The 23,454-nt window shown below is 40.4% G+C and overlaps 1 protein-coding gene across 4 annotated transcripts in view; it reads right to left on the bottom strand.

Moving 5' to 3' along the window:
• Positions 1 to 6,801: 6,801 nt before the first annotated feature.
• SLTM (SAFB like transcription modulator) overlaps positions 6,802 to 23,454 on the bottom strand; it is a 43,794-nt gene continuing 27,141 nt past the window's right edge. For 3 of the 4 annotated variants that reach the window (XM_087821203.1, XM_087821205.1, XM_087821211.1), the window contains 13 exons: positions 23,290 to 23,408; positions 20,977 to 21,126; positions 20,385 to 20,488; positions 20,121 to 20,287; positions 19,587 to 19,672; positions 19,192 to 19,355; positions 16,631 to 16,811; positions 15,781 to 15,905; positions 14,775 to 14,945; positions 12,135 to 12,446; positions 11,920 to 12,058; positions 9,499 to 9,659; positions 6,802 to 7,490 (listed from right to left, as the gene is read on the bottom strand). In XM_087821203.1, the coding sequence (XP_087677329.1) occupies positions 7,382 to 7,490; positions 9,499 to 9,659; positions 11,920 to 12,058; positions 12,135 to 12,446; positions 14,775 to 14,945; positions 15,781 to 15,905; positions 16,631 to 16,811; positions 19,192 to 19,355; positions 19,587 to 19,672; positions 20,121 to 20,287; positions 20,385 to 20,488; positions 20,977 to 21,126; positions 23,290 to 23,408 (1,988 nt within the window). In that variant the 3' untranslated portion in view covers positions 6,802 to 7,381. The remainder of the gene's footprint in view (positions 7,491 to 9,498; positions 9,660 to 11,919; positions 12,059 to 12,134; positions 12,447 to 14,774; positions 14,946 to 15,780; positions 15,906 to 16,630; positions 16,812 to 19,191; positions 19,356 to 19,586; positions 19,673 to 20,120; positions 20,288 to 20,384; positions 20,489 to 20,976; positions 21,127 to 23,289; positions 23,409 to 23,454) is intronic. The other variant, XM_087821206.1, reaches the window with a different exon arrangement.

Genomic DNA, 23,454 nt, shown 5'->3' with positions numbered 1-23,454 from the left:
AGATCAGTGCTCAACCATTGAGCCACACCACCCAGACTACTTTGTTTTTTACTCCTCACCTGAGGATATGTTTTCTTTTTTTAAAAAATACATTTTTTTTTTTTTTTTATTGATTTCAGAGAGAGGAAGGGGATTGCTTCTCAGCCTTTTGTCTAAGATCAAGTGGGGAGGGGGAGGGGGAGGGGAGGGGGGGAGGGGGAGGGGGAGGGAGAGGGAGAGGGAGAGGGAGAGGGAGAGGGAGAGGGAGAGGGAGATAGAAACATCAATGATGAGATAGAGTCATTGATTGGCTGCCTCCTGCACGCCCCCGACTGGGGATCAAGCCTGCATGTGCCCTGACTGGGAATCAAACTCTTAGAATGCTTGGACCAACTCTTGATAAAGACAGGTCCCTTCACCCCAGGCAGTGCACAATGAAACAATGAACTGTAGACCATGTAGTTAATTACCTGACCCCAATGGTAGATTTGGTTGTTATATCTGACACTTCTACCTTCTTGGAGGACTTGTTAGAAAGAGCTGAGAGTGGATCAGTTTCTCTTTATACCAAGCCAACTGTACTGTAAAGCTTTTTGTACAACACTTTAAGGTCCATCCAAGCCAGCTACTGTCTGGCATTTCTCTGTGAACGCTTTGGTAGACTCCGAAGCCCTCTAAGAATTACTCATCCCAGTGTTCTGCTGACCTCCCATCATTTTAGCACTTAAGCTAGACTGTGAGCCTATTAAGGACACAGATCACGTCTGATTCATCTTGATTTTCTTGGCACATTACATAATCATTGGTACTTTAAATGAACTCAAATTATTTACAGGAACTTAATTTTTTAGAAATATATCTTTATTGATTTCAGAGAGAGGAAGGGAGAGAGAGAGAAACATCAATGATGAGTCACTGATCAGCTGCCTTCTGCACACCCCCGACTGGGGATCGAGCCCACAACCCGGGCATGTGCCCTGACCGGGAATCGAATCTCAATCTCCTGGATCCCAGGTTGACGTTCAATTGCTGAGCCACGCCGGGCCGGGCTACAGGAATTTTTAAAAATACCTATACGAGTTATCGCCTGCTTGTGCTTTAGATAAGTGAGTTGGGTTATTGAATTAGTTTTCCCCTTTAGCATAAAAGTTACGTACATGGAGGGAACTAGAATCTTTAATCCTTTCCCCACCCTCTCCTCTCTGATTTCCCCTGGGTATCATCCTGCACCCTCCTACAGCCAATGGAACAGCAGCCCCAGCAAAACTAAGGTCAGCAGCATCGCTGCTCCCCCACTTCACAGCCCCCTTGCAGGGTCTCTTTCCTCACTTTATATTAGCCTGTGAAATAAGCACCTGTTAAATTGCTTGAGCTGAGATTGGAAGGAAGCAGTCTGATCCTAAGCCTGCACTTATAAATATCTGGAAGGACAGATAAATCTAGCTCAGCTCTGTGTTCAGATTCTGACTCTGGACTTCTAAAGTTACATTTGATTCAAACCCTACAGAAATCTTCAACATTGGGCCTACTAGTCTTTTATGTACTCTGTGTAGTCTTAGATCAAGTTAATTCTGCGCAGCCTATTTTCTTATCTCTAAAATGGAATAATTTTTACCTCTTGAAATTGTAATAATGTACCTAGTGTCATACATAATAAAGTCAATAAATTGTAGCATTGTTAATAACAGACTAGGGACTTTTTTTTTTTTTTTTTAACCTAGCCAAGAACTTTCAATGAGAAAAAGTTTTGATTAGGGAGATTCAGGGCGATGGCCCGTGCGCATCCGCGGGCCCAAAGCAGGGCGCCCGCTCAGAGGCTGTTGGGTGCGTGGTTCTCCCGGTGCCGCAGCCAAAGCTAGAAACGGTCCCACCCACAGGAGAGGCCAGGTGAGCGCGAGCCCGCTGCCACCACTCGGTTCCCAGGACAACCCAGAGGGGCTTTAGGGGTACCCTGGGCTGGGTAGGGTTGGCCCAGTATATCTGAGCTTTCAAAAAACCTTTCACCTCATTTCTCCAGCTGGTAACTTCTGTATGCTGGGGAAGCAACTATCTGGTCTCTTGGAAACGTTACTGTGCGGGGTCCTCCTTCCCCTGCAGATTCAACTTGACACTTTAATAAATCAGCTCTTTCTTTCTTGTATGTGATGGAAGAGTTTAAGGAGAAGCAAAGCTGCCGCCTTTGGGGGAAATAACTTTTTTAAGCCCTACTTTAAAAGACAAAAGCTGGAGTTTACGAATATATTAATGGCCCGTTAACATCACATAGAATACCTACAACATGCAAAGCACAGTGCTGACAGCTCTGGGGTATCACAGATTACATAGTTCTTGTTTCTGGTATTGGGAGGAGTCTAGTCTCAGAAAAAAAAGTAACTCAAGGTAGGCATCACTGAGAGGCTCCTGTTGGCCTGGGGCACTGCAGCTTAATGGACGGACTTCGTATCTTCATTCAAAGAGCATATTCCTTATTACAGAATACGTAATTCCAGTAGAAGCTTTAGAGGTCAACAAATGAATCTACTCCTAGGTATCTTTTAAGTTAATTCAACAAGGAGGCCTTTAGACCGCGGTGGCTGCAACGCCTCGGCAGCCTACAGTGGCAAACCAAACCCTAGGGCGCAACCGCGAACAGCCCAGAGGCTTTCCCATACGGCCCCCGTGTAAGCTGCAGCCAAGTCATCCTGCTTTGCTTTGGCGTCTTCTCTATAAAAGTATTAACTCTAGTTCCTGACGGTGGTTAGGAGCTACCTGATTCGAACTGTTTGCCCAAATTCTTAAAAAAATCTCAAGATGCCTTTATCAAGAGTATGCACTAAAAAAGGAATTGAAAGCAGACTCGGGTCATTGTACACAATGTTCACAGAAACATTATTTATTTTACTGATCTGAGAGCAGCACTGATTTGTCGCTCCACTTATTTATGCATTCACTGGTTGACTCTTGCTTGCGCCCTGACCAGGGACAGAACCTGCAACTGTGGCGTATCGGGCGACGCTCTAACCCACTGAGCTGCCCAGCCAGGGCCCACCACAGCAGCATTATTCAGAATAGCAAAAGGCAGAAACATTTACATGCCCATCGATGGATAAATGAGGATCAAAAGTGGCACGTACACACAATGGAAGACTCAGCCTTGGCCTTTCAAAGGAACGGCATTCTCACATGCTGCCACGTGGATGAGCCTGAAGACAAGCTGAGTGAAAAACGCCTTTTAAATACCCGAGTGCTGGCACCACATGGGCTTAACTTTGGGCTCCCATCTGCGAGGCCACCTCCTGAAATGAGACAGTTCTGACCTAACTGACCTCCTCTGAGGACTGAGAGACTGGTTCAGTGAGACATGGAATAATCTACCAACTCAGCTTCTAGACTGTTACTTATTGGGGACAGTTCAAAGGCAGGAATGATGGGTAGCAGGATATGCCACCCCAAAATATGCCTCTTTGGCATAAGGGTTGTTTTGAGCTAATTATTTAATCCTTACCTGGGGATATGTCTTACTGATTTTGAGAGAGAGAGGCAGGGAGAGAGACATCGATGTAAGAAGCATGGATCGGTTACCTCCCACACATGCTCAGACCAGGACTGAACCCGCAGCCTTTGGTGTGGGGATGACACTCCAGCCAACTGAGCCACCCGGCAAGGGCATGAGCTAATTATTCAGAGAACCAGCAGACACAAGCGAAACTCTGAAAACACAGAAGTTACTGTTTGGTAAGGGAAAAAACCAGGAGAGTCAGAGTTGTACACTAAATGGGTGAATTATATGGTATATGAATTCTATTTCAATCAAGTGGTTTTGAAAAACTCCTTAACAAAATTTTTTTTTTTTTTTACATATATCTTTGTTGATTTCAGAGAGAGGAAGGGAGAGGGAGAGATAGATAGAAACATCAATGATGAGAGAGTCATTGATCGAGCCCACAACCCACGCATGTGTCCTGACCGGGAATCGAACCCTGATTGCCTGGATCCTAGGTCAACGCTCAACCGCTGAGCCACGCCCGGCCAGGCAACAAAATTTTAGTAAATCAAATTTAGGGGTGTGTGTGTGTGTGTGTGCACGCGCGCGCGTAATACACCATACATGTACTTTCCCTGGTATACAAGGTAGATTTAACATTCAGTATCAGTTAATGTAATTCACCATGTTAACAGAATGAATGGTAAAATCCATATGATCACCTCAACAGACACAGGAAAAGCATTTGACAGAATTCAAAACCCATTTGTAATAAAAACACTTAGCGTAGGAGGGAGCTTACTCAACCTCATAAAGGCCATAAATGAAAAACTCGACATCACACTTAATGGTGAAAAACTTGTTTTCCTAATAAAGTTGGGAACTATTAAAAAAGTCTGCCCTCACTACTCCCATTCAGCATATTTTGTTGGAGCTATCAGCCAAGGCACAAAGGCAAGGGGAGCCCTGGCCGGTGTGGCTCAGTGGTCGAGTGTCGTCACGCACCGACAGGTCGCCAGTTCGGTCCCCGATCAGGGCACATGCCTGAGTTGCCGGCTTGATCCCTTAAGGGGGTGTGTAGGAGGCAGCGATCTTTCTCTCCCACACTGATGCTTCTCTCCCTTCTCCTCTCTAAAATCAATAAGCATGTCCTCGCGTGAGGACTAAAAAAAAAATAAAAGAATGCAAAAGTAATTTAATTGTTGGGACTGGCTTAGAATGGAGGAACTGGGTGAAGGGACAATCCAGCAAGGGATATAAATATGAGAACAGGGCCTTTGAATTTTCCTTACTTCATGTACTCAAGAGTTTGAAAGTTTCCCTCATAACTCTGAGGCTTTTTTCTTTTACACTTATTTCGGCACATCTAGTTTCTGACTTCGGCGTCTTGCCCAAGCTCACCAAGACGGCTTTTTCTTGAACCACTGTGAGCTAACTGTTGCTCCTAAGTCGCTAAGACCTTCTACCCCACGGTGAAACCTTTGGATTGTTCATCCAGTATTTGGGGAACAGCAACATTTCCTCCTTTCTCTTGGTTTTGAGGAACCCAGCTTCCTTTATAAAATCTCTAACTTTGGTTTTCACAACTGACCCTTAACCAGCCAGATATCTATAACTGGTGCCTCTGAACTTTGAGGGCTGCTCCCAACATCAATGCCAACATTTCAGAAGGTGGTTTTGTCAGGTTTTCTCAATTTAAAAAACTGATTTGTTCCAATTTTTCTACACTTAAAGGACACAAGAGTCCACAGATAATGTGGGTAATTATTTTTTCATCAGGTTGCCATGGTATAGCTTTTTCAAAAACAGGTCACTTCTCAGATACCCATCTGAAAAATGGGTAGGGCAGTAAATGTTTTCTATGGCTAGCAGGATGCTTCTGAGTATTAGGCAAATAAATGCATATAAAGTGCTTAGCAGATGTCAGCAACTATGTATCCCTTGTGATCGTTCCACTGTATTAAATGAGCAAATGGACTAGAAGTGATATAATGACCCAAAGCCACAAAGAAAGGCAGAGCTGAAGTTAGTTCACTCCTCTACTGAGGTTTCTGTGTTCCATTCTACGAAGTGTGGGGGATCAGGAAATGAAGTACACCCCCATGCCACGCATACCCCACTTGCTCCCAAAATTGTAGGGCTAGGAAGGGCAGAAAAGGCTATATGAAACCCAGAGGAATACAAAAAGTACCAGTTTCCCAAAGGGCCAAAGACCAGGGTGCCGTGGCTGCCCATAGCACTCAGAAGTCTGAGCCATCTCAGAAGCATGCCCATATCCACGCAGTAGTATCTGCAAGAACTTATATAAAGACTCCTCCTCAAATCAAAACGGGGACCTCAGCCCAGCTGGTGTAGCTCAGCGGTTGAGCATCAACCTAGGTAGGATCCAGGAGATCACGGTTCAATTCCTGGTCAGGGCACATGCCTGGGTTGCAGGCTCGATCCCTAGCAGAGGTGTGCAGGAGGCAGCCAATCAACCACTCATCATTAATGTTTCTCTCTCTCTCTCTGAAATCAATTAAAAAAAAAAAAAGGCGACCTCAGACCTGAGAGCTGGAGGTTAAGTAACTTGTGCAAAATCAGAGCTAATAAATGGTGGAGAAAGGATTTGAACTTGGGTAGTTGAACTTGCTCCCATCCTTTACTTTGTATGAACATACAGACTGCTTAATTTACCAAGAATTTAGAATATTCGGATTATTCATCACTGATTTATATGACGGGAAATGGGAAGCTTTAAGATTTTACCTTGAAGGGCTTTTCTAGAAAAGATGCCTTAAAAAAAAAAAAAAATCATAAGATTAGTGGGTAAGTCTCTAACACCTCAAAAAACGGTACTGCCCAGCTACTGAGGTGAATAGTCAGAGCCAGACTTATTTCCCAGGAACAAAGGCCAAAAAACTGCCTTTATAGCTCTAAACCTCTTCAATTACTTCGGGTTTAACTGCAGAGAGGGCTGGAGGACTAACAACTAAATGGCTGGAAACAAAGACACATACACTGCCAGGTGTGGACTTTTATTTTCACAGAGACAACAATGCCTTCCCACATACAAGTATTTACAAACCCCAACTGACTCACCCATCTAGAACCTGGGTTTTTTCCACTTCTCAACATAGTTGGGAACATGGAAACATTAATACCCACATAATTCCGAGTTGGAATTTATCCACCAAACAGTACAGATTACCTAAAAGTGCACTTACCTGCACAACTCATTGTAAGAGCCTCAGTGACACAAACCTCACAGCCGAGGTTTCACCCACCTATTTGGTCTCATACCATGCAAACCTGAACAAGTATGCTGCTATACAAACTGAAAATCGGTTCTCATTTACAATTAAAAAGGTTCTCGACGCTTTAGCAACTATACAGAATATGAAGGTTTATTTCAAAAAGAGTACATTCTTTAAAACCAGGATACACAGATGCACTTAATGTAACAGTACCTTCTGCAAAAATAGGTTGCATAATACTCAGAAATGCAAGGAACAATCTTATTCTCTAAAAATTAGACAGCAAACTCTTTAAGCTTAGACAGCCTTCAAAACGGAGGCTGAAAATGCTTGGTGACAGGTAACTCTCCGGCTGAAACCAGAGCTAGTGCTGCAAATGAACTACCACCACACAGCTGCAAACTACCCTTTATATTCACACGGCGCTAAACGAAACGGTTTTGATTCCAATCTTTTCTAATGTGTATCCGTGCTGCAAGAAAAAAGTTGAATGATACACGAAACTATTAAAAGTTACAACAAAACTATTTAAACATCTTCTCCAAAATTGAGAAAAGCAATCATGTTAAATTTTAAAAAAGGAGAAAAAAAGAAAAGTCTGATAGAACTCTCAAGCAAGGCAGAGGTCCTCTTCGTAAGGAGTAAAATAAAGTTTACTGGAGATTTCAATAAATTATTTTGAAACCATGGTGGGAGCTAATTTTCAGAATCGTCGTGGAGGTCCACCTTTAAATGGCTTAAATCCAGAGCCACTTCCTCTTGGCATGGAGCTGCCACCGATCTGTACAATTCTATTAATCGGGGAGGCATTACTGAAAAAGGTGTAAAAAAAAAAAGTCAGAGAACCAAAGAACAAAGCATTACAGTTAATACCTACAAGGTGCTTATAACTTACCAGGCACGATTCTTTGTACTTTCCCCATATTAAATAATTTACTGTTTTCAACAGTCCTAAGAGGTGATGCACCATTACTACTCCACTTTACTGATGAAGAAACTGACATCTGATGGTTAAGTAACTTGTGCAAGAGCACAGAGCCAATAAATGGTGGAGGAAGGCTTTGAACTTGCCTCACAGTCAGACATTTAAGGGTATACACATGAAGGGGCTGGAGCAGTGGTTCTCAAAGTGTGGTCTCCAGATCAGCACAGCCAGGAAGTTGAACCTCTGACATAGAGAACATGTCATTCAAGACATGTTTCTGGGATCTTTTATATGCATACACAGTAGGTACCAATGAGTGATATAAGAAAAAAAAAAAAAACACAACACCAAAAAACCCTACAACTAAGTAGAATAAAACTAGTTTATGGAAAGGTCTGACTGCCAGGCTGAGGAATCTGGATTAGGTCCTAGGACCTAGAGAAGCTGCTTGTGGTTTTGAAGCAAGTAGCTGGTATAATAAAAAAGTTCCAGGAGTTAAATTTAGAAATAGTGTGAATGATGGAGCACAAAAAAGGCTAATTTGGGAAGACAAATAGAAGCTGAAATGAGGAAGAAAGCATAGCTCTTACAAATTAAACAAACAACAACTGCACCACACTCAGAATTTATCCTAGGAATGAAGATGGGTAAAGATGAGGCCCAATGCCCGGCCAGGCATGGCTCAGAGGTTGAGCGTCAACCTAGGGTCCTAGGCGATCGGGGTTCGATTCCCCGTCAGGGCACAATGCCCGGGTTGTGGGCTCGATCAATGACTCTCTCATCATTGATGTTTCTCTCTCTCTCTCCCCCTCTCCTCTCTCTGAAATCAATAAAGATACATTAAAAAAAAAAAAGATGAGGCCCAAGGTCTTCCAGGCTGAGAGAACGCGATGCATGGCGGCACTGGCAAATCAGAATACGCCAGAGGTAACAACTGGAACGTGGAGTGTTGAGAAAGGGGAGTTTGCCTGTGACCCTGAATTTATGGAGACAGCAGGGCACCTACATGGAACTCACAATACAGAGCTCCATTTGAAGGAGCCAGCAAAAGAAATAAAAATAAAAAAAGGAAATTAGGATGCATTAGAAACAGAGAAGTGTTTAAAAAAAAAACGGAAAGGCAACAGTGGGAAATAGTGTTTACCCACCGAGGAGCCTAAGACCTAAGAAAGTAAAAGAACCTGTATTTACCAAGAAGCAAAGGCACTGGTGGCCTTTAAAAACTGAAGACAGAATGAGTGATGAGGCTGTGCAGGCACAAGTAGAAATAAACACTTAAGTCTGATGGTAGATGCAACCAATAGAATAGCAGTAACTTGGGTTGCTAAGCAGTTCAGTATTTCTTCTAAAACGGGGCCACAGGAAAGAAAGAACATGCAAGAGAGGTGGGGGCAAAAGCCCTGCCTGCTGAAGGGACTCCATGGGTGCTGGTGTGAACAGAAAATAAAGCTCAACTCTTAGCACATGAACAGGCTGCGGATTAATGTCCTAAGTTTTGCTAGAGTTATCTGAAAAAGGAGGAAGCAGAACATACTTCTAGTTTTCTCCTTCCTCTCTAGGAATTTTAGGAACGGTAGGTAGTGAACAAGAAGATGGTTCCAACCTGAAATTAATGTTCATTATCTACTGGATTCTGACGTACACACATACATACTACCTATATCTACATCAATATGCCAGAATGCCAATCAATTAATTACAGTGAGGAATATAAATGCAAACATTAACATCGGCTGCCCCGCATAAAATCTCCTGGAGGTCCTGAGTTAATATGGGGAAATCTCTGTGCAGATCCAGGGTTGCTGCTGGTCAATCTCTCAGAAGATATTCTGACCGTTAAGGATAAAGGTTTGGCTGTGTGCTGGCAGAAAATCCTTAACTAATTACACATTTACCTTGTATGTTGGGTAATCATGCCTGCCCCTGTCCGGCCATCACCCATTCGCCTCGCATCGTGATAGCCAGGCCCCTGAGAGGGCGGACCATGCCACTCCTTTCTTGGTCCACTTGTGTCCCGTCCATGGCGTTCAACTACATGTCGATCTTCAGGATAGTGCTAAAGAACAGCATATTAAAAGAGAAGCCATAAATAAATAAATAAATAAATAAATAAATAAATAAATAAATGAGAAGCCATGATCCCCTCAGCCTCACACCAGTTTACTTATGCCAGTGTGCTTTTATTTTTTTAAATTTTCATTATTGATGTTAGAGAGAGGGGAAGGGATACATAGAGAAACACTGATTTGTTGTTCCACTTAATTTATGCATTCACTGGATGCTTCTTGTTATGTGCCCTGACCTGGGACAGAACCCACAACCTTGGTGCATTGGGATGATGCTCTACCACTGAGCTACCTGGCCAGGATGCTAGTGTGCTTTTAATGTCAGAAGCAAATTAGTAAGATCTCTGGGAAGAAAAAAGAATTAATAATAATATATCAATAAATATAAAGGGTTTCCAGGGTAGGGTATGGGGGAAATGATTCAGCACTGTAATTTCTATTTCTATACCTTCCAGCACCCATGTACTTTTTGAACCCTGAGGATTTCTGGACCTCTATATAATGCCTGGATCTATCTATCTATCTATCTATCTATCTATCTATCTATCTATCTATCTATCAATCTATCTATCTATCATCTATCATCTATCATCTATCATCTATCATCTATCTATATAAAGGCATAGTTAGAAGTCTTAACCTTAGGACAACTTAGGGTATGTGATCAACATGTGAATAGCACATAAAAACAGAGCTGTTATTTTACAGAGTACTAGTTAGTGCTATGGCTCTGACAAGGTCTTACATCCATGACTATAAAAAACAGTACTGAACACAAAGAAACAATAGCCCCAGAACTAAGGATCAAACATTATGATACTTAGCCTACAGAAAACAGAGCTAAAGGAAACCTAGAGAGTTAATACTGGCAGAACAACTTACAGACTTGCATTATGAAAAAACAGAATTTTTGAGGGAGAAACAGGATCCCTTCCAGAACATCTTTCATAAAAGAATATCTGAATGCAGAGGGCCAGTCTATGAGATACCTTAGGTTTTACTCTAAATAAAGCAGGATGTCTGATTATATACCCAGTCTTACAGTTCTTTTTGGGTAAAGAACTCAATGAACTGATCTACTGAATGTTTCTACTTATTAGAAACATTAAAGCTTATAATGCCATCAGGCCCAGATTTGTTTCACAAATGCTCCAGATGAAACATTAAGTATACAGTGGTATTAGCTAGAGTGCCAAGGGATTAAAAAATAATTTTCTAGTAAAAAAAGTCCCTAAAAGTTCAATGAGGATAAAAAGGGGACACCTGTAATATTTTCAACAATAAAGATAAAGAAACGTAGAAAAAAAAGTCCCTAAAAAACCTAGTATTTTGTATTCAAATAGAAAACAGCGCCAGAGTATAATGCAGGTTGGAGAACGAGTACATACACTTCAGGATCCTTTTCAGTGTATAATTTCACACGATATTCTATACGTGCTACTTCAGCCCATAGTTGTTTTCAAATTAGCTGAAAGGTTTTTGCTCATTATAGTTGCTTAAGAGATGAAAATACTTTCTTCTGTCCAGGATCATTAACTCATAAAACATCCAAGTCAATAAAGTATCACAAAAGTAAAAAGCAACTTAAAAATGTAAAATATTCCACTCATCTACCTTTAGAAATAAAACAACAAAAAAGAGACAAAAGCTTTCTTTCAGTTCTACAGATAAAGCTACTTAATGAAGTAGGAAAGGAGAGTACTTAAAAAAAAGGGAAACACAAATATGGGCAAACATTTCCCATTTAGTGTGAAAGCCTCAACTGCGTAAAAAGAAATAAAACCAAAGTCGCTAGGAAGGTTCATCTACCGAATATAATAATTCTCAAATTTCAGCAGCCAGTTTACTTAGAAGGCGGAATAAGAGCCCGGCCGGGCGTGGCTGAGCGGCTGAGCGCCGACCTAGATGCAGGCGATCGGGGTTCGCCAGGTCGGGGCACAGGCCCGGGCTGCGGCTCCATCCCCAGCAGGGGGCGCAGGGGGCAGCCCATCAATGACTCGTCGTTGATGTTTCTGTCTCTCCCTCTCTCTGAAATCAATAAAGATATATTTAAAAAAAAAAAAAAGGAACAAGAATTTCAGGGCTCGTGTCCTCCTCCTTTGAACTACTCATGTTCAACTACTAACAGGAAAATAAGGAAAAAATGAAGATCTTTTACAGGGAACTAGTCTCCCAGCGATTCCGGTCAGGTCAAACCGCTAAGCGCCGCCGGGACCCGCGGGGACGAGGAGCGGGGAGCCCCGAGCGTACCTGGGCGCCGCCGCGGTCCGCGATGACCCTGTCGCCCTCTCTGCTGCCGTAGCCCGACGCGCCACTGCGACTCCCGGGGGGCGCCCCTCTCACGCCGTGTCCCGACACTTCTCTCCCGGACCGCTCCGGCCTTTCCACTCTGGCAAAGAAACCCCGATGCTCACGCCGCCGCCGCCCCCTCCGCCCCCAGCCCCCGCGCCCCGCCCGCAGCGTACCTCGCGTCGCGCTTGTCGCCGGGCAGGCCGCCGTCGCCCTTCCAGGCGGCCCTGGACGGGTGCGGCGCCGCGTCGCGCGGGTGCCGGGGGTGCGCCGCGTCGGGCCTGTCGTGCAGGATCACGCTCCGCCTCTCCTCCCGCTCCCCGCGCACTTCACGCCGGTCTGTCTCTCTCAGTTCATTTCTGGGTGGCGGCGGCTCATTTCTTCTAGAGTCACTAAAACTTTTGGGATACCTTTCAAAACCTGGATCTTCTCTTCGTGCCGCGGGACGTGATTTTTTCCCTTCACTTTGACCAACAAAGCGTTCTCGCCTGTTGGTTATCCAAAACAAAGAACACAGGTCCCGAGAAGTGCTTACTTGGCCTCATCAACTGTATTTGCATAAACTACAATAATTACACTTTCTGTAAAAATTAACTTAAGGCAAAGCCACCAAAAAATCCACAATTATAATAACTCATATTCTTTTAAATTGAGGTAAATGTCTGGCATGAAGACTGGTTTTTTAGCATCCAGGAGAGATTACATCACTCAAGTCACTACCAACCTGAAGGACATTTCAGGGCTCCTAACAGCCGAGGCGCATCCGAATCCAACAGTACTCCCAGTTAGTTGTCATGGTTAGGAAGGTAAAGCCAGCCTACTTAACCTCACTATGGACGCCTATAACAAACTAACTTTGAGTGCTGAATCACATTCCCAGTAACAAAAACCAAACATGCAAAAAGAGAACAGATGAAATCGCTGTGCAGCTGGAGAGTTTTGCCAAGATAATCTTGGCAAACATAAGATTTGGGAACTATCTGCTTGTGATAAGCCCAAAAAGCAATAACTCACACCAGAAAATGTTCTGTTCACCAGTATCCCCAAAAGGAGACTTCACCCCAACAAATGGTATATGAAAATGAGTCCACTGTATCTATTTTCCTAAAGCCTTTTTATATTTTCTAAATTAATGAGTGCTAAACACTGTTACTCAGTTTTAAATGCCATCATTAAGGAAAAGAGAAATGATTAAAGAAATAAGTATTTAATATATTTGCAGCTACGGTAGAAGAAATAAATCTAGTATATTAATGCATATACTGTCAGTCTAACATAGACTGTGATGTTACACGGAAGTTTTATCCTGTTATCCAAGATGAAAACTTATTTTTTGTTTAAATCTGGGTTATTATTGCAACTTTTAGTTGATTACTTGTTTTTCCTGGCCAACTCTTAATGTTCCTCATATTACAATCCTCTTTAGCTGTCCCTTATAAATTCTGTACTTATAAGAACATGAGAGATTTGAATGAGTGCGAGAAGTTGCTGACATTCATAGGCATATTTGGACAGTTCACAGAATCCATGAATAAAATGAAGGTGCTTTGTTTCGTTTTGTTTTTTAGAGATTTTTTTAATTGATTTCTTTTTAGAGAGAAGAGAGGAGAGGGAGAAACATCAATATGAGAGCACATCTATTGGCTGCCTCCTAAATGCCCCTACTGGGGATCGAGCCTGCAACCCGGGCATGTGCCCTGCCTGGGAACTGAACTGCAACTGCTTAGTGCATGGGAGGACATGCAGCACTGAGCAACACTGGCCAAGGCGAGGGTGGCTTTTTATTTTTATTCCATTTTATTCCTTATGTTGCAGCACTGTTATATTTGGACAGGAGAATGAAGAGTAGACCATAAAGTAAAGGAAAACAAAGGTTTGCAACCAGACTGATGACTGTTCCATGGAGCATAACTCCTGAGCAAATTATTTTAGGTGGCTTGACATTTGAAGGGAAGATTTCTCCACTTCCTTATACCAGCAAAAGGATCAAATACGTTTTCGAAGCCTAGAACTTATTTTAAAAAATTGGTCTAAAATCATTATAAAGCAAGCATGGACAGAGGTCTACCAGTTAAACTGTCCCTTACAGTAAATCCTTACTGGACAGGTTAGCTGCAGCTGACGCACGTGGCAGTAAACTGTCTTTTGTCTTACTCCAGAAGGACAAAGGCTGCCAGGAAATCTAGGTTCTGAAATAGGCGGTTTAGTCTCGGAGGGTTTCTCGAAGTATAGAAAGTCATCACGTAAACTACATGTCTTATCATCTCAGGAGTTGGTTCACAGAGTAAATTTCAATGATGGATGTTTTCCATGGTCATTTCTGAGAATCTTTCACACGGAGAAAGGAAAAGGGAAAGAAGAGTTACACCTGGTGGGTGTGAGCTTGGGACCTGTTGGCCAACAGGAATGTCATTCCCTGGAAATGCAAGTTCAGCTTGTTGCACCTGATATTGTGTAGCTTCTAAGCATGGTGCTCAGAGCTGTTTCGTATTTTAAATTAGTTCCCTTTCTAAGTCCTAGTTGTTCAAACCCATTTTTACAGCTTCCTAGGTGGGTGGTCTTGACTCTTGAATTGTAATACTGAGGTGTTTTCATACCAGAATATACCAAAAAGTGCACAGAGTGAAGGCCATTTACAGCAAAAAAATCCTCAAATACACAGCTTATTTCGCCTGAAAAACAAATACCAAACATACAATTTCTTTTGAACACTTAGTTCTGACCTGTACTTCATTAAGATTTTAATAGAGAACCAAACTTATCCCTAGGTAAGGCTCATACACTAAGTACAACAATTTTCAACAAAATCTATTCACCTTTCAAAAGATGAAGACTGTACTGATGACCCCTCAGGAAACCTGCCCCTCTCTCGGTGATCGAAGTCATTAAATCTGTTCTGTTGGCGAGAGTAGTCAGATCCATGGCCGAACCGTGCATCTGTATCTAGAGACAACTTTTTATTCTCGCTCCAGTAAGGATCATCTCGCCTTGAAGAGAAATATTTGCTCATTTATATAAATTAGTATTACAATAACCAAACAAGCCTTACTTGGAGTCATACATACCACATGCTAGGAACTGTGGATACTAAGGGCTAATAAACTTAAAACACAAAACTTTCTGTTATGAGTACGAGCTAACAATCAATTATTAAATTATGTCAAGTCATATACTGTTAGAGGAATTTCACAGGAGAGAAAATAGTTGAAAAACTGTCTGTTTTAAAATTATTAGATGGAAAAGACAAATAAGATAAAATATTCAGTATACCATTTAATAGTAGAATTCGAACCATAGCATATAATCTTTCTGGTTATACTTAACTTTGGAAAGGTTAGAGAGGTAAGCCCCAAGCACAATTAATTCACTACACCTATTTCTCAACACAATCAACTAAATCTCATAGAATTTATATATATATTAAGAAAATTAAGTGACTGTATTACATTTTTGAAATTGTGAATCATGCACACACAAAACAGAATCTCTATTTTAGTCTTCCCAAGTTCATGACATCCATTTCTGCACTGCCTGCAGTACCCCGTAAGATTCTGAAAGCGGGTGTGAGCACCACTGCTGAAGCCTGCCTACCATGACCACGCATTTCCAGTCAAAACATTTGGCACAGGAAGGAAACGGAGAAAGGCGGACTCTTCCTGCTTGGCATGCACTGGGCCCACTCCTGCTGCAATCATTCCCATCTCTGATCATGACCTCCTATTCCAGTGATGGCTGCCTGCACTTGCTAGTTCTCTAGTTTGTTTTGGCTTGAAAGGAACAAGATAGGAAGCGTAACTGTAAAAGAAGAAAGCAAATAACTACCTATGATCTACATCACGTGGGCGTTTCAAGGAATTCCGTTTTTCTTGTTCATAACGCAGCTGCTGCTGTTGCCTCCTCAGTTCCTCTCGTTCTCTAGCAATACGTTCAGCTTCCTTACGTCGTTCCTTCAGACAACCCAGAAGGAAGAGCCAACCGATGCAAAATGAAAACACAAGGTAAGTATATATGCAACCGTGTTTTAATCCTGTCATTAAAAAACCATCATAGGCAAAACACTTGGGACAAATACATAAATAAATCTGGCTCCAGGAATCAGTAATCTAGGCTATGGCTACTGTTCTGCAACATTAAAAATAACAGATTGGGGGGTGAAAGCTGGCAAGTAATTGGAAAGATCGGATTTCATTTAATCATTTGATTGAAACAAAAGCACCTCCAGGGAATTAGAAATAGAGTTTGTAAGCCATATGGACACTAAGGGCCTTAAAACCCTGGATGCAATTCTGCAGAGAGAGGCATTATTTCCTTCCAGCCTTGGGAAATCATTCCCACTATAATATGTAAGGAAACAGTTATTATTTTCTAAGATTGGGATAGTGACAGAGCCTGGATTACAACTACTCTGGACTCATAGTCCTATGCTCAGACTATTAGGCTGCCATGATATTGCAGAGCTTGGGTTATTACCCATCAGCTAGAACAAAGTGACTACTAAAAGTATTTTTAACTAGCACCTAATTCATTGTTATCTTTCAGGGACACTTAATAAACGCTCATCAGCTGAACTCATTCTATAGAAGCTTTACCAAAGTAAAGCAAATTTCAGGGCAAAAATCACAGGGTTTGGAAAAGGTCAGTTATTTAAGATGAAAAGATTTTCTGACTGCACCTGTTCAATACGAATGCGTTCCCTTTCCAAGCGTTCGCGTTCCATTCTCTCTCTCTCTAGTTTCTGCCTTTCAATTTCTAGGCGCTCTCTCTCTCTCTGTAAGCGTTCCCGTTCTTCCCGTTCACGAATTATTCTAATGCGTTCGCGCTCTCGACGCTCTCTTTCTGCAATCTCTCTTCGTCTAACAAAAATCAGTATTTAGAAATACTTAAATTATGCTAGCACTGTGTGAAAGAGAATAGTTTTGAATTTGATTTTTTTCTTGAGATTGGCAATTTTAAATTTCAATTCAATCTAAGTAGTTTTAATATAATTGGAAAGAAAACTCAAAATATGAAAACTTTATAAACAGACCCCAACACTGTCACTTATTAAGACTGTCAACTGAGCAGCTGAATTTTATATAGTTGCCTCTTAGACGATTCCTGCTTAAATAAAAATCCCACTATAATGATAGCCCATTAATCAATTAACATTTTAAAAAGGAGATATCCTACATATACGCATTTACAGAACTACTTGTATTATTTTCAATAGAAAAATTTCCAGCATCTAGTATATATTCTATCTCCTTAAACAAGGTACCCCTTATTTTGATGACTTGGGATCATTCTCATCAACACGAATTACAGCAAATGCTATGTATAATAAAATGGTGGCCCTTACGGGCTGTTTTAGAGTATTCATTAGCCTATAATAGATGGCTCCAGGTAATATGCAATTTTGAGTCAGGAGGTAGTTCAAATGTTTGCTGAACTAAATTAACTTACTGTATTAGACTTTTAATAGCTTTTGTCATTTCCCCGCTCTAAGGAATAAGGAACTCAGTGTACTTTGTCCCTCAGTATGTCTTCCTCCAGCAACCTGGTGGTTCTTAATGGGTCAATGCTGCCCTCCTGGAAACCTGAAGGGCATTTCTAATTATTACAATGACCCTGGGGCTGCTATCGGCAGTTACTGAGTAGGGACAATGGATTCAAATAGCTTATGATGCACAGGATAGTCCTGCACAACAAAAAACTGTCCAACATGCCTAATATCTTTCAAATGACATAATGGACATTTATGTCATTAAAACGAAACAAAATCACCTTTAAAAATATCTGAGCCTAGAGCTTATTTTTAATGAATGCTAGGTTGGCTTGTTTGCTTTGGCATGGTTTTATATTCACAGAAAAGCAACTTCCTGCAAAAAAAAAAAAAGGGTGGGGGGGATTATACTCTCTTGAGAACTTCACCAAGAGTTGTTCACCACTTCAGAAACCATGTCATGATGTCAGCACCACTCCTGGTCTTTGACTCACCAATACGACACACCAGTATCAGTCTGTGTTTGTAGCTGTCACATTCTCATTGAGTCTAAAGAGGGTACAAACATCTGACTACTTCATTAGAGAGGCATGCCTAAACATTCATATCTGGAATACATGCTTTATCATAAATTACTTTTATTTCTCCTTTACATTAGAGATTAAATATTAAAGCATAATATTGATTTTGGGGGACACTATTTGTATAGGTAGGTACATTATATATCAATTTTATTTCAGAATAGTAAACAGAGTACTGTAACTTTTTTTTAATAAAAAAGGGGTATGGGTCTGATAGTTTTGAACAATGCTGCTCTAGTAGCTACTACTCAACTGGTCATCTACATAGGAAGCTCAGCATATTGGGACGTCATCAGAAAAACGGAAAATGGGTTCTGAGTAATGCAAGAATTATTTCCTTTTAGCAAAGTGTGTGGCAAGCCTAGTATTATTTAAGTTCATAAAAGTATCTCTGGTAGTTCCTAACACTCTTGTGAATGAATAGATGAAATTCCATGATAAGTTACGTCTCAATTAGACAGGTTAATATTTGGAAATTTATATTATGAAACATTTTCACAAGACTATTTTAAGTGGCACCCAAAAATTGACATACAAAAGCAAACTGACACTCATGGTGAACAGCTAAGATACTGCCACCAAAAAAAGAAATGTTCTGTTTTGTTCTCAGTTTCTTTTAAAGAGAATTCTTGGTTTGAGATAGAGCTTGAACAAAATAAGATTTATAGGGCAAATCTTCCTTCACTGGGGCTCTAGTCAAAGTACAAAAACTTTTTTCTAAAATGTCAACATACTATTTGAACACTGTAGCTTATATGGAGACTATTTTATCTCAAAAATCAAAATTTCCTTTAAAGTCATGTCTTTTATGGCAGCAACTTTGGAGAGGAAAGAGCATTGGACTTGGAGTCAGAAGACTTGGGTCTGAGTCCCGACTCTGCCACTCATTAGCAATGTGGCATTGGAAGAGTCATGTAGCCTCTCTGGGCCTTTTTTTTTTTTTTTTTCAATTATATAATGGGCATAACCAGTTTTACAGGACTGTTGAGCTCGAGACAATAGATAGAAAGGTACTTTATAAAATTGTAAAATGCCATGCAAACTTGAGAAATAATTAGGTTTTACTGTACTTCTTAAAAGTGGCAAATAGTTTTCTGTGGGAATACAATTTCCAATAGTATTAAGTATGTACCTAGAGTTAAAGACAGGTATAAAATAGACTGTTTCTACCTTCGAAGTTCCATTGCTTGTCGCAATCTTTCAAAACGAACTAAATGTTCTCTCAGCCTTTGTTCCTTCATCTTTTCAAAGGGCAAGATGTCCTTCCTTCTGTAGTCTTTGTCCCTTTTCTTATCAAGGCTAGCTCTCTCCTTGTCCTTGCTTCTTCCATGAATCTATAGAAAAAACATTATAAAAGGACTAGATGTTAAAATACGTTTGGATTTTGCTTTTCACATTCAGCTGGTCATTTAAAAAGCTTAGATGAGTAATGGCATTCCCTTTTTCTTAGATTTTCAAGCATGGAATTATGACAGAGCTAATTATAGAGAACGGTTACAGAGATATGGAATTATCTTTTTTTTGCAATAGGGTGGAACTGTATACAACACCCCTTTCAGACTTACTTTCTCATATCTTCCTTTTCTTGATGGCCTACAATGATCTCCTTTAGTTTGATCTAGTATTACCATATGTCCAGGGCTCTTTGAACCTAAGAGAGACAAAAATTAGATAACTGTCTGAACATTTCATTTAAAAAATATAATGTGAAAATGCTAAATTCCTAGACAAGATATTCACAAATCAATATATGAAATTTAAAAACCTACTTATTTTATGAGACCATAAATGCAACGTTTTTAGAAACAGCTCAATCTGCTAGTGCAAATATTTTCAAAGAACTGCAGTCATAAATCAACGGCTGTTTTAGGTCAGCCCAGATTTAACAGTAAAGAGGCTTAGTGGGGCAAACACATTTGTTTTCTAAGAGGAGAAAAGAAGACACTTAGTCCTATTACACCTCCTTTTCTAAACCAGTGACAATTAACAACAAAGTTTAAATATTTATTTGGTTTTCATTTCAAGTTGTCCCTACCACTGTAAAAATTAAGTTGCAGAATACATTAGAAAGACATTGAGAAGAGAGACACATAGCATACTTATTCGCTTCTTGTCTTCACTTTTTTTAATCAATTCTGGAGTCTGGCAACTTGATCCGTTATCAGTCTTCTCATCTTTACCTTCTATTTTCTTAGCATCCTTGCTTTCTTTTTTTTCAGATTTCTCAGACGACCTTTTCTCTTCTTTTTTGACAGAGGCTTGTGTCCTGACCACACCACCCCACACAAAAAACAACAGAATGAGAACTGCTTCATCAATGTACCAGAAACGTCCACTTACTTATCAAAAACATAAATCCTTACTTGCTACTTCTATCACTCATATTTTTTTTGTCCCCAGAACTTCTTGAACTACTCTTTTCATCATTTTCTTTCTTTAATTCTTTCTTAGACGGATCGCCTTTAACCTGGAAAGTTTAAACAGAAAAAAAAACTTTATGTTTTAAAGTACATTTTTATGATTATAAAAAGTATGTTGACGGTAGAAAATTTGAAAAACATAAAAGTAAAAAAGTAAAAATGAATGCATAAAAATAAAAACCATTCCTAATTCTACTTCCTACCAGTGTAACGTCTTTATTTTTATTTATTTTTAAATCCTTACTCAAGGATATTTTTTCCATTGCTTTTTAGAGAGTGGAAGGGAGAGAGAGAGAAACATCGATGTGAAAGAGACACATTGATTGGTTGCTTCCAGCAAGTGTCCTGAATAGGGCCAGGACCAAGCCTGCCACTGAGGTACGTGCCCTTGGCCAGAATCAAACCTGGGACCCTTCAGTCCACAGGCCAACACTAACCGCTGAGTCAAACTGGCCAGGGCAGTGTAACATCTTTAAATTGAGAAATACTAGTAATCAAAGTAACCTCCCTTTCATAAATAGTTAGACAAGCTTACTTTTTCAACAGAAATCAGTTGTCCATGCAGCTCAGTGCGATGAAGATGTGCGATACATCTGGACACCTCTGTGCTTGAAGACATAGTTACTATGCCATAGCACTTGGCCCCAGGACTCCGAGCATTTGTAACTACCTTCGCACTCAGAACCTGTAAAATAAGATTATATTTTAGAAAGTTCTACAACTTCACACATTTTTAAACAGATGAAACTTCAGAACTGAGACTATTCAAGCTAAAGGATCTATTCAGGATACATAATTAATGATAAAGGATAAACTGAATATATATATGTTTCAGATTCTTGTGATCACCATCTACCTTGCCTATAAATACTTAGTAAATATTCAAGAGAACAATTTAAAATGTCAAAAAGCAATTTAACCTACTTTTATTTTTTATTTTTTAAAATACACAGCCAAAATACAATTAGTCACATCAATGAGGCAATGGTTCATTTAATGAAAGCAAATGACATTCTCAATTAGATTTGGGCCAAAATTTCCGTTATAGGCCGCCCTGAATCTCTTAGAGGGGGAAAAAAGGGTGTCTACAAAGTTTCTAAATGAGTTTTAACACTGTTCTATGAATTCCTATAAGCTTTCAAAAATAGTCATATATAAAAAAAGCAGCCTTAAAAATACATCCTAAATACTGTACTCTACAAAGACACACTTTCCATATATGTCCTTTTAAAATTTAGTCTGCCAACATAAAAGCGACAATTTCAGTTCTATAAAATGAATAGTTAGGAGATACAAGGCAGAAATGGGTGAGTGAGGAAAAAAGTGAGAGATCAATCTAGTGCTGAACAAAGAGGAACACAGACATAATGCCAGGAAAAGGGAAACCAGGCTTAGGAGGTTTTATGGTATAGACGGCTGGAAACTCAGCTTTTATCTTCAACTCTGGGAAAGGCCAATTTGCGCCAAGAGCAATTTTATCAAGTGTGTGGTATCCTTATATAGTTTTAGTCCTAATAAATGCCAACATTAAAATATTGTTTTTTTATCTCTAACAATAAATTGTTGAAAATAAAACAAAAAGTGTACCACAGCTGCACTGGCCAGTGTGGCTCAGATGGTTGGGTGGCATCCCAAGCACCAGAAAGTAGCCAGTTTGATCCCTGGTCAGGGCATATGCCCAAGATGCAGGTTTGATCCCCTGCAGGAGGCAACCGATTGATGTTTCTCTCTCACATGAATGTTCCTCTCTCTCCCCCCCTCTCCCTCCGTCTCTCTTAAATTCAATATACTATTCTTGAAAAAAGAAAAAAAGTGTCCACAGCTGATCATGGGACTACAGTTCTCAGTGTTCTGTATCTGACACTTGTAAGAACTAATTAAATTAGAAAAAAAATCAACTCCTAAAATCAACAGAATAGATTTTTATAATATGCATTAATGTCTATTTACCAATAGTTTTAATAAATATTTGTTTGTTTGTTTTTTAATATATCTTTATTGATTTCAGAGAGAGGAAAGGAAAGGAAGAGAAAGAGATAGACACATCAATAACGAGAAAGTCACTGATAGAGCCTGCAACCCGGGAATGTGCCCTGACCGGAAATTGAACCCCGATCACCTGGGTCCTAGGTCGAGGCTCAACCGGCTGGGCTGTTTTAATAAATATTTGAAAGCCTATAAAAACCCTGTTATCAATAAGCATACACTGGAGTAGGTTAACATACGATGTATTTTTAAATGTAAAGTAGAAAGTAGGGAGTGCCTAAGGGTTACAGGATCAATTGAAACTCAGTAACTATTCAGTGAATATTGACTATTCATTATTGACTATTTATCTCTTCCGTTAGTTCTCCTCTATTTGTCAGAGAAACTCTGCCTAATGACCCAAACCACAGGAAAGCCTCCCCTGCTCGCACAGCGCAGCGCGTGTCGCCTCTGAGTAAGTATCCTTCCACTAGTTCTCCATTTCCTCCGGCACTGAACGGCGAGGACCACGTTTGTTCTGTTTTTTCCAATTCTATATCCCTCTGCTTAGTATTAGTCTACCTATATTTTCCAGGCGACCACACATCAGCCTCAGCAATCCTAGGCCCTAGAAAAATCAGGATGAATGAAACTCAGTTCGTGGCTTAAATGGGATCAAAATATGAGCTCTTAATACAAAGACCCCCAGGACTCAGAGTGAGATAATATGATGAAACTCACCATGACCACACAACTCAATAATTATGCCTATAACAATCCTAAGAAAAACAAGAAATTAGGAGAGTTTCTGTAATACTGTTTTCAATAAGTCCATTTCAAATGGAGATACAGAAAGAGGGATAAAAAGGTAAAAAGAACATACCTTTCCGTATTTGCCAAAGAGGTTCTTCAAATCAGCAGCTTTAGTGTTAGAAGAAAGTCCACTAACCCAGATATTTTTAGTTGAGCTTCCACTGCTGCCGCCAGTACTACTTGTACTTCCTAGAAAAGATTCAGTATCAGACGTTTAAGCATCTCACTTGGATTT

This window comes from Miniopterus natalensis, chromosome 1 (genome assembly GCF_054644295.1).
Source record: "Miniopterus natalensis isolate mMinNat1 chromosome 1, mMinNat1.hap1, whole genome shotgun sequence".
NCBI lineage: Eukaryota > Metazoa > Chordata > Mammalia > Chiroptera > Miniopteridae > Miniopterus > Miniopterus natalensis.
The sequence above is the reverse complement of the archived record's forward strand: the minus strand, read 5'-3'. Positions and strand labels throughout refer to the sequence as shown.